This window comes from Anarhichas minor, unplaced genomic scaffold, assembly GCF_050575085.1.
Source record: "Anarhichas minor isolate MPS153535 unplaced genomic scaffold, ASM5057508v1 ptg000027l, whole genome shotgun sequence".
Taxonomy (NCBI): Eukaryota; Metazoa; Chordata; class Actinopteri; order Perciformes; family Anarhichadidae; genus Anarhichas; species Anarhichas minor.
Window position 1 is genome coordinate 21,866,002 of NW_027466473.1, and position 12,208 is coordinate 21,878,209.

Here is a 12,208-nt window from a genome sequence, read left to right on the forward strand (position 1 = left end):
TGACATGCTTAGAAGCCAACATTGGTTTAGCTTTCCTTTCATTATGTGCTGCTTTACAGGCTAAATGGACTTTGCAGAAAAGGTTAATGATTCCATTTCAAATGAAGGACCCGGCTATGAGCAGCAAAATAATGCTGAATGTATTGTAGCAAGATAGGAGTTAGTATTTGCAGAGTTTGGAGGTCTAACACTTAAAGGTAAACGTGTGCGAACCCTCCAGACGGACAATTAATCTGTTCATTTTCCCGACAGATTCCTCCTGCCCTCAGGGACGGAATGACACAGTAAAGGGTGTTCTGCCCTGTCATTACCCAACTGATGCCGGTTCATTATTGAGCCTCGTCCTCTGTTAAATTCACTGTCACCTTGCATTGAGCTCAGGCGCTTAGCAGCAACACCCGCCTCAGACAACACGCTCTGTTTTCAGCAGCCTGTTCCTGCCAAATTGGTCGTTAAGTAATTCGGGGGAGACAATTATTCCGTTTAAAAAGCCGGAGAAGCCAGCAGTTCCAGGATGCGGGAGATATGTTGAGTAACACATATTGTAGAGAACAGCAGGATTATCTTTCTTTATAAGGCGTTTGCAACAGCTTTTAAATTTGTGTTTGCTTTTTAAACCTGGGATTTTCCAGAAGATAGGAGTGTAATTTACTTGTCCATCGTGTCGCACTGTGTTCTGTTCTGGGGAATGATAGAAGTTGTTTTTCATAAAGCAAGAGGTAGCAATTTGATCAAATCATCGTGCACTCAGCATGAAGTTAAAAATATTATTTTAATTCACTGGCAGAACAGCTCAAGTGGTTTTTATCGACGTCTAACCAACACGAAACCCTCATTCTTTTCACAGATAAGGACCCAGAGTTTTTTTTGCCCCTGATCAGGTCTGAGGTGTTTAATATTGAGTATCTGACGATACGGAGTCCCAATCAGATTGATCTATTTTCATTGAGTTACTCGTACTGCTTCATGTGAAAATAAATAGATTGATTGAATGACAAGTCATGTACTCCATTTTTTCGCTGAGTGGAATTCTAACGTTAGTATTGTTTTATTTGTGTTAGCACCTTAGCACAACCCCAACAACAGGATAGATAGATAGATAGATATATATATTTTCGTGTCATGCACAAAACATGCCCAACCCTCATGGGTTTATAAGACACCAAAAATACAGCTGCAGTGGACACACATTTCATTAAGTTTCATTCAATTACAAAATTACAGGTTACTTCACCGCTCGATCTTAATCAAAACATTCTGCCTTCTCTCACAGGTCTGGCAAACAAAATCTGCTCCAAAAAAGGTTCCTTTCATGAAGCAAAACTCAAGTTTTTCATCGTCATCCAGCCAAAATAAATCAACATAAATGGAAGTCATTTTACTAAAGAGTACACCTCTTATGTCCTCGTAGATAGGACAGTCAAACAAAAAGTGCACCTCATTCTCAATTGACAACAGAAGCAACAAAACCACAGGGTTAACATTAGCCGGTTAGCGACAACGTAGCTTGGCAGCTTCGAGCTAGTTGGGTGTGTTTCAGCAACCAGGCTTCATTCGGCGCTACCTCGCCTCCATCCAAGCTCCACCTCTTTGCCCATTTTGAGATTAGCAGGGATTTAGGCTGCGTCGTCACTGCCAAGATGGCGACGGCGGGAGCCGCCCACCTTGAGCTTCATTTTGGCTCTTAAGGAACCCTATGGGTGAAGTAACAGAGACAACGTCCATGTTTTGTACAGTCTTCACTGAAATAGAAGGATCGGATCAGACTCAATAGCTCAATGTACCGATCAGATGAATAATGCCTCGATCGGCCCCGATATCCCTGGTTTGCCAAGTGAAGCATATTCTCAACCTTATTTTTGTGTGTAGCCTCAGAGGGAGAGTGAGCAGAGCCAGATCGCCTGTCAAACTTCTGCTGCTGCCTTATTAATACAGCATGGAACACGTTGTTTTAAAATACTTCTTCCTGCACGCACTCCTACGATGCACTTCTTCCAGTTGGCTCGCTCTGTGGTTTCTTCTTTATGATCCTAACAAGGCTTGCGTGCTGCCTAGTTATGGGGGCCCTACTAGAGGAGAAGCACCACCGCGGCTTTGCCGGCAAGAGAGACGGCCAGGCAAGGAGGCACTTTAAGTAGAACGACAGGGAAAAGAGAGAGAGGCAGATTAAGACCGGGGAGAAAAAAAAAGGCTTAGAAGGAAAGGAAGACTGACAGGCAGTCAGAGAGTCACAGAGATAAAAAATAAATAAATAAATGAGAGACTCTGAGAAGGACAAAGACAGAGAGAAATAGCCAAGGATGCAAACAAAACATCAGAAAGGAAAAATGATACGGTGGGAGGAAAAGAGACGGAGGCAGAGTGAAGTTAAGCAACGAGAAGCGGCAGCAGAGGATTCCTCTGTACCTGTGGAGGAGATTAAGGGTCTGCATCCAGTGTGATTAATGAGCTGGCCGCTGATTGCTCATCCCCATCTCCCTCCCGTGAATAATCACCACCCCAGCACTCTCAAAGAGAGAGCTCAAGTTCGTCTCTGTGTGTGTGTGGGTGAGAGACAGAGAGAATTAGTGCTAGTGTGTACATAATAGATAAGAGTGCGTATGAGAGACAGTAAATAAGCAGTATGTATGCACAATATGTGGGGTGATATACAGTGTGTGCAGAGAATTAACCGCTGCGGGAGTGCAGAGTTACTGATTGACTGAGGAAAAAATGCATGTGCATGCCCATTACGATATGTAACATGACAATAATTCAGCGTGTCGGTGTGGTTGAAACACAGATGATGTATTTTCTAATAGCTGCAGCCCACCTGCAGAGAGCAGCCCTCATACCGAATGCACAGGGACACACCGAGATCATTTGTGCAGAGTCAGAGAGGACACTATCACATGTAGTCGTGTTGTGGCACTTCAAAGGGAGATTACAATCTCAGTATGAATCAGCTGCGTTAGAAATAAAACGATGTGCAATGTGAGTGTCTTAGGATTCAGATAGAAAGATTGGAGAGAGAGAGAGAGAGAGAGAGAGAGAGAGAGAGAGAGAGAGAGAGAGAGAGAGCTCTGTTTTTATAATGAAGTCTGGTTGTATAGAAGTCTATGAGAGAATGACTCTACTTCTCTCTTGATTTATTCCCTCAGTAAACATTGTAAACATGAGTTTATGGTCTCAATCTCTAGTTTCAAGTCTTCTTCAATACAGCATGATGTTCAGATAATGATGGTCCATTTAGAGTCAAACAGACCATAGAGCAGGGGATGCTTTAGGGCGGGGCTACTTTTTGTTTGACAGGTCGCTCTCACGGTGTTGTCCGGTCTGGGAGTTGATCGTGTTTTTCGTGTTTCGTCAATTTGAACCCGCAGGATTATTTCAGTTCATTTTAACAACCACAACAATTAACAATCATATTCTGTCAATAAAGTCTCAAAGCTCACATCCATCACGTGGTCACAAGTGGTCATTTTAAAATGAGTATGTTTCTCCACAAGCGATTTCATACTGAACAACTTCCTCCTCCTTGGTGATTCTGTCCGAGGTGGTGACTGCAGTTTGTGATCAATCCAAACGTGTTTTCACTGTCAGTCAAACTGACTTCAGTGTGCCAAGATGCCATCACAGTAATGGTGGTGTCACGAGAGAGGGTTATTTTAGGAGAGCTCGGGACGGGATGTGTCCTGACATGCAAAGTGCTGCTTTATCCTGTGGGTCTGGTTTCTGAAGAGATTTCTACAGCTGGAGGGTCTATTGCTTTGGGCCATGTTTAGTAATGCGGCTGTCTGAAAGTTAAACACACATGCATTAACTTCAGGCAGACACTGAAGTACTGATTAAAACAATTATGTAAATGTTGTAAGTTTCTCTCTCAACCGGCCACTCTGACTGTTTCTGTCTCCATTTGTGCACAGATGCAACAAGCAGCACACGAACTACGTGTGAGATCCACCTGCCTCTGCAGAGACGGCGATCCTCAGCAGCCGTTCATTCTGTACACAAAGCAGAGGACTGCTGAGACGTGTTTAAATTGGACTACACTGGATTGTTTGGGGAGGAACAGACTGAAACCTAATTATTTTGTTCTGGAAAAACATGGCCCCTAAACCACTTTAGAAGAAAGTATTCACCACTAGGAATCTTGATGTTAATCATTGATGAGGAAGCATAATTACACCAAGATTACACTATTTACAGTGTTTTATTTCATTTTGCACCAATTACGACGCATTATATTATTATCTCATAGCTTGCCAAGTCCCTGCGAGGGAGATTCAATTCAAAGATTTTGTTTTCTTAATGCTACCATTCCTCAATGAAGCATACTGGATGCTTGATTGTTTGACCCACAAATCAGCAAACCTGTTGATGCTTAACGGATGCCTGTCAGCTTGTATTCTTGCCTCCTGCCCCCAAATGACTCCTCACGTCCCACTCCTTCACCTTCAACTCTTTCCATCTGTCTTTCTTTCCCTTATTTCCGCCTCACTCTCTGCCCCCCCACTACCTCTCTGCTCTAGTCCACCGTCAGGATGTTATCCGTCCTACGCTTTAAAAAAAAGAAAAAGTCTTGGTGTTCTGCTCCTCTGCTTTGTGGCTTGATGTCTTACTCCAGCTCACGAGGGGCTGGTCTCATAAAAGTGGAAAGGGACAACTCTCTCAGCTGCAGTCTCAAGCTCGCCACATTAGTTATTCCCTGGGAGATCTGCTACGTGCTCTGCATCAAATTCGTCCATCTCGCACACATTTTTACTCCCTCTCTTGTGCCCCCGTGCCGCCTCGGCCGGTCTTTCGGCACGGCTTTCATTCATTCATCCTCTGTCACGTTATTTTTCTCTCGCATTTCAGCTCTATTATTTATCGTTTTCAGATCTTTTGTTCTTTTTTCTTTCTCCTCGCACTTGTTTCACTCAAGCTCTTTTTGTTTCATGAATGTCTTTACATCTTTCTCTTTATATTTGTCCTCGCTCCCTCTCCTTTCTCCTCTCTCCCTTCTCCTCTCTCCCTTCTCCATCTCTCTTCCTCTCTGTACTCACTGTGCTGTTCAGAGCTGGATACTGAAACCTCACCGTCGGCCCTGTCAGCCCGTCCATAGCTCAGTTAGCAGGGCTGATCGATCAGTGGAGCTCCTCAATTCCCCTGAAAGTCAATTATTAACTTGCACATTGGAGCTATTTCGGGAAAGGGTGGGGTGGGGTGGGGGGGGGGGGGGCTGTAGGAATCATTAACTAGATAATGCCATGACAACCTCATCCAGCCAGCCAGGCCAGAGCAGGAGCTGCCTGTGGATATGCAACTTGTCTGGGTCATCTGAGAAAGGATGTTTGAACAGACAAAACGCTTGAATTACATTCTTTGTTGAATTATTTTCTTCTTTATTTATTCAATGATCATTTTTATCAGTATTATATGTAGGCCTGTTCCTCTTTGTTTGTGTTGAGACAAGAATCAACACTGATGTATTTTAAAAGTTAGGCTCATTTATTATTCAAAAACTGTGTATAAATGATAAAGATTCTAAAACTTAAATCTGGAAAAGTAATTGCGGTGAGTCTGACAGATCAGTCGGTCCTTGTCCTCCTCCTCCACTTCTTTCCTTCATATTTAATATCAAACCTGAGCCACAGCCTGTTTCTCAAACACAACATTCATTATCGCAGCCCAAGCTTCTTTGGTTTAAATATTTTCCATCATCATCCTTCCTGTGAAAACAATACCTTTTGTTGCTTTCGGGTACACGCTTCCCTCTTTCACAACTACTTGGCCGCTTTCTCCACGATCAACCTCGAGGCAAACATATTTCCTTGGAGAGAGAATTAGTTGGGTTTGCAACTAGCATGCATGAGCCTGTCAGTTGAGAACGATTCTGATTCACTAACACGAGCACATTCGTACGAACAACATTGGCTGGTGGCACGTGTCAAGAATCCAACAGTAATTTTGCACATTTGTTTTTATAAGAACATTTCTACGCACTTCGTAGTGAATGAAGCCCATTGTGTGTATGGTACCAAAACCCAAGTATCTCACTGGCAGAGATAAGGTGGGTTAGGTAATTAGCTAACTTGAACTAAAAGGTGTATGTTGAATAGTGACAATCATTATCTTCATTAGCTTTAACACTTGTGAATATCAAGACTAGAGGCCGACCTGCAATAAACAGATGGCTGTTTTTAATTGGATGACAAGAAAATCTTCACGTTTAAAATGCCCCCTAATGTCATAGACCTAACAAAAGTGCAATCAACACCTTTTTCTTGCTTACATGCCCATTTTTCATCATATAAAAATGCTGTTTTCTTGGTCTCATAACTGTAGCCTCAGTGGGTTGAGTTTGGATGCAGTCAGGATTCATTTCACTTCTGTTCCATCTTTAACGAAGGTAAATGTGGTTTTGTATTGCTTTTTTTCTCATGGCCTTTCAGCCAGACATTAAAAGTGAGCACCAATACATCAGCAGAAAGTTTGAAAGTTTAGACTGACCAAATATGAAGGGTTGGCAGGCTGTTGCTGGACATATTCAAACACACAGCTGCCCATTTTGAATTGATGGAACATTTCCTATTTGATTTGGTAGGTAGACGGCAGTGATCCAGCCCTGCTGGGGGGGGGGGGGGGGGGGGCTGTGAGCTGAAAATCTTTTTCACCACTGTCATGAAGGTATTCATTCCTAAATCAAATAACTCACCAGTCAATATTTCAGAACTATATATGCGAGTCACCCCTATAAGGTACAGAGAAGGTCTATTAATAACAGTTTATACTTCTGCTCTGACTGAACTTTGAAGAGTCATTGCCAGACAACTTTTGTGTCTACTGTGTACCTGCTTTTATACCTTTTAAAGCAATCAAGTCGTACTAGATATCCATTTGAACAGTCGACTGCTACAGAGAGACACGGCAAACCACACGTCTTACTTCCATGCACTGTATTCATTTCAATGTGAGATGTGGTCTTGTTGAAATGCACAGTACCACCCTGGAACCACCCCTCCAAGCCAGATCAATGCGCTTCATCCCTCATCCGTCCACATGGCACTCAAAGCCTGTTCTGCCACCCAAATTACTGCTCTGCTGATTCATAACTTTGTTGGAACTGGCAGCGCACTGTACCCAAGGCCTTCTGAAATATCACTGACAGACCGAGCTGTCAACCCGGATATATCTATCACCTGGAGAGCTATGTGGAACGGACAGCTATAGCCAGGGGTCTGTTACAGCAGCGTTTGTCAAAGTCTGTATCTGGACAGGAAGTTCCCCACAAACATTTCAAAGTCTGTTAGGCTTCTACTTGAAGTGTGTTCGGACGATGAAATATTGTTCCATGTGGGTGTTGAGATGGAACTTTGTTGTTATACCGGCTTCATAACTGTTGTTAAATCATCAATTGCAGGTCTTAAAGGACGATGTTTATGTTTAGATCTGTCTGTTCATGTAGGTCTGTGCTCCATTATAGGTTCAGATTTGATAGAGTTGCGGTGCCTAGAGAGGAAGCATGAGTCAGGTAACTCAGCACAAACATGTGGGTGGAACATTCATGTTAACTACATCAAAAATATATCAGCAGAGTCAGTGTAGCTTAGTCTGAAACAACTCTGCCACTTCATTTGTGATCTGAGACCAGCTCCGTATTGGACAGATGCCATGCTTGGCACTGCTTTGCTAATTATGGGAGCTGAAAGGAATAAACAACCCCTGCTGTGGAAGGACGGTTGTTAAGTCCGACAGTAACAAGATGAAGTTTAATATAGTTTGTGGCAAAATAAGATTAGTTTTGCTGGAATGGCAGGAACACCCAAATCAGCTGATTGAGTTGAAAAGGCAGGAAATGTGGTCTGCATATCATTCAGCTCTATTTCTTTACAGTATTTTCAGTTATTTTAAATGATCAGTACATACAACAGATTATTTATGTTGATCTTGCTTCAGTAAATAGTGGAATATTATTGATTAGACACAAGCAGACATGGTTTATGACGTTTGTTTTTTCCCGTGTTGCTCGTATTCAGGTTTCTCAGGGAATTGCTCACCGAACTTCATTTCAATCAGGAGAGACAAGCCAGATAAAGAAAAGATAATTGTTTATTGTGAACAAATGATATGTGATGATATTGTCTTTGGAGTCTTTGGCGCAAAGGGAGATTTGTAATGGAGGGGCGTCTGCCCTGAGCAGCAGCAAGATAAATCCCCTCGTGGAGTCCAGACACTGGTGGTGGTGGTGGTGGTGGTGGCTGATAGAATGAGGAGTTGATGAAGCTGATGAATCTGCAGAGATTGGGTGGAGATGGGGAGGTGGACGGTTGCGTAACAGCAGCATGAACGTACTGAAGGTAGAGAGACGATCATGTTTAAGAGAGACAGCAGCAAGATGATAGGCTAACGATGTTATTGTGTCGTTCTGCTATTGGAAAGAGACCAGCTGATCTAGACAGCTGATATCACGATCAACAGCCCTGAGCAATAGCAGCAAGGAAATAATGAGTGTGCATGCGTGAGGAGTGATTGGCAGATGTTTGGGAAATAAGCTACGGGCTTCAGCATGCAAGAGTATAGTCTTCCTGTCTGAACTTTGTCTGCGTTACTCTCTGTTTGCTGTTTTTGTTTGTGCTGAATGGATTAGCATTAACTTTGTAAATCGCAGCATTTTTATTATCGACGGATGTTCATTTAAAATAAATAATGACGGATTTAAATACCCTTGTTTTGCTCTCTCTTTGTTTCTGCCTCTACAAAGGCGACTGTCGTGGTTTCCAGTCCATTCGTACTTTCATCCATCCGGTCCATTGTCGTGAATGTGATGTCTCAGGAACCATTGGAGGGAATCTTTTCAAATTTGGCATAAACGTCCACCTGGAGACGAGATCAACGGATTCAAAGTGGTGGTCAAATTGGTGGACCTTGCAAAACACGTTTTTGGCCATAACTCAATGATTCATATGCTAATTATGACCATTAAAAAAAAACCTTTTAGGATAAACGATGAAGTGGACAGGATGCGGAGGCATAAAACCACGAGACAGTAACTCTAGTGTGTTGTTGCTCTAATTAGATCCTTAATGGTGTACCTTCGAATTACTGAAAGGTCATGCAACAAGGGCAGTTAATGCTGAAGTATCCGTCAAGTAAAGGCGCTCTTTAGATGTGTTCAGTGTTGATGGCTCCATCTAGATTTCTATCAGGCGTCTGTGCCTCTCCATTTATTGAGCCAAGGTCACACACACTGACGTATATCATGTCAGTGCTGGCGTGCCTGAACTCCACATTCACACAATATCTCACTGTTATTAACATGTTTGTACTCCACTCCCCATTGTATACTAATTTGTTTTTGTTTTTTAAAAATACAACAAAAACAAGAATGATTTCAAGCATGTTCTGTCGTGTTTTTCATTAGCATAGAGCATGAACAGAGAAAACGAAAAGAAAAATAGGAAAAGGAACGTGGTGGTGTTGTTATGCAATTCAAGGTAACAGGATAGATATAATAGTGAGAATAAAGTGCTCATACTCTATATGTTGCAGAGCACCATTTGCTGCAAAGACACTATTTCATGTCTAGTTAAAACATTGAGCACAATGTAATTTTAATCTGACATTAAGAAAAATGTTCAATCGATGAGAAAGTTTCCAGACTGTGACTGCAGACTTCGTGCTTGGCCACACAGCTTGGCGACAGTCACTGTTTATGGCGCCAAAGGGAACCATTGAAGAATAATTCTTAATTTGCCGTAAAGGTGAATTGAATTGGATGGCCATTTCAATGAACATAAATTTCCCCTAATGAGAAGAATGATATTTGGCTAGCTGTGTGTCCTCTGACACGTGGTCCTGTTTCATACTGAATATCCTTCACTCCTGGACAGCTGTTTATCCTCCCTGGTCCACTAATAATGAGATGGAGGCTTGCAGCTTGGCTACAGTTCCACTACATCAGCACACTCGTTCTGATTTGTGATTTTCTCTGCTTCCTTTTTCCTCCCCTTCTTTCTCCATCTTTTCATTCTTCTTTTCTTCTTACTGTCATCTGTTATTTGCCTCTCTGCCGTCCATTCTCTCTCTCCAACTCAATCATGGTCCTCCATGCTCTCACTCTAACAGAGGTAGTCCAGCTGAGCCTGGCGGAGGACCAGTTGATCAGCGTCTCCACAGTAACAGTGGGCCTTAGTGCCGTCCTCACCTGTGCCATCCAGGGGACGCTGCGTCCGCCAATCATCTGGAAGAGGAACGGCATCATACTGAACTTCTTGGACCTGGAGGATATCAACGTGAGTGCATGTGGTTGTCTTCTTCATCGTGGTTGATACTGTACTTTATCGCTGTTGGTGATGGTGGCACTGGAGATGATAGCGAGAGCATAACGTGCACAAAACAATCTGTTTGCTTCTCTAGCAGTCTGCATACTGGGCACAAATCTTGGTCCCCGTGGACGTCCACACAGGGGTCCACACTGATCTTTGTGGGATGGGGCCGTTGACAGAATTTGCGCCATGCGAAGCCTTGAATTCAAGACAGCCCACGAGGAAGGAGGTGTGGCAGGAAAATAGAAACAGGAAAAACAATTTCAAGCTAAGGACATCAGACTACAGGAGAAGCTTTACTCCCCAGCTCTCTTCATGACACCGTAGAATTATAGCTCGCTCATTGCTTGATGAACTGTGCGGCCGTGCTCCCGTTTAGACACGGCTGCCCAGGTGACAGCACGGCGCTGGCCTTGCGTTCCCCGCCACCGGATCACAATTCGCTAATTGCATGTTAATGAGCGGCCCTGTTGGTCCGCTGTGACGATGAGTCGATAAACAATGTAAAGTGTAAAGGTGGAGACTTGAGGGAAGGCGATGGCACCTGAGGTCCCTCAGGCCCTTGACCGTGCATAATGAGTTTCCACAGAGCAAAGTGATCCGAGTGGAAGAGGGAGAGAGGAGCCCCGACTGGGTTTGACTTTCTGTTTCAGACAAATCAAAGACGAATCCGTAGACTGTATATAAGAAGTGGACGTAGTCGTGACGTCACTCATTGTTACTGTCATTCTATAGCCTTGAGTTCAGCATTTTGGCCATCGCCATCTTGGTTTCTTGCAACCAAATAAGGTCAAGGGAGGGTGGAGCTAAATACAACTGAATGCTGAACAAGATATTTTTAGGCGACCAAAATGTTACCATTAACTGTCATGTACTGAAAACACACTGTGATGGTCTGTTTGACTCTAAATGAACATCATGCTGTATGAAGAAGACTTGAAACTAGAGATTGAGACCATAAACTCATGTTTACAATGTTTACTGAGGTAATAAATCAAGAGAGAAGTAGAGTCATTTTCTCATAGACTTCTATACAACCGGAGGAGTCGCCCCCTGGTGGACAGTAGAGAGAATGCAAGTTTAAGGCACTTCAGCATTGACTTTTCAGAGCCCAAGGTTACCGCCTGGATGATATCAAGTCGTTGTGTCTAGTTGGTCAATTCAGCCATTTATAACAGCTTTCTCTTATACACAAGATTTTGTAATATAGTATAATTCCTGTCTAAATAAAAGATAAATTACCTAATAAGTTACCCAAAGTCCGTAAAAGTCCAATGTCCTAGTGGGTGCTTCATTTCCCATTCATATGGATGCTTAAAAGTTTAATTCAAGACAGATGTTAATGCAAATGCCATATACGTATATAGTGCATTAATAATTTGTCTTAAGCATATATTATATAAGCTAATATGATGCATAGGATCAATAGCACATGAATGATTTATCTATATGTAGGTAACTTAACAGGGAAGTGGACCAGTCAGCAAAAATTATACATAATTCCTTCAAATGGATATTTGACAGCTTTTCATTAAACCTTACATTGCACTCTACTACTGGGAAAAATCGATGAAATCTGTTGGAATCTGCAAAATAAGGCCGAAAAGTTATTTTTATTTTCTACAAGTCGGCTTTGAACAGTGCAGGTCAGAGTGGCGTCGGGGCGAAAGGAGGGAGGGGATCTAGCTTTCCTGTCAAAGTCCTTTCAGTCCACCATTTTCCTCTATTGAACTGTGTTGAATGGAAACAGGCTTGTGTTCACAAGTTTCATTCGACAGTGATGGAAATCTTTCTGCGCTCTGGCACACACAGTAACCCTTAAACCTGAGAGCTGAGCCTCCATTACAATCACTCTCATTTGTCTGCTCTCTCGTAGTCTCTCTCTGCCCACCTTCCTCTCCAGTGTATTGTTTTTCATC

The 12,208-nt window shown here is 42.8% G+C and overlaps 1 protein-coding gene across 1 annotated transcript in view; it reads left to right on the forward strand.

The window, feature by feature from the left end:
• fstl4 (follistatin-like 4) overlaps positions 1-12,208 on the forward strand; it is a 158,770-nt gene that overhangs the window by 124,036 nt on the left and 22,526 nt on the right. The window contains exon 6 of the mRNA XM_076102694.1: positions 10,090-10,256. Coding sequence (XP_075958809.1) covers positions 10,090-10,256 — 167 coding nt within the window. The remainder of the gene's footprint in view (positions 1-10,089; positions 10,257-12,208) is intronic.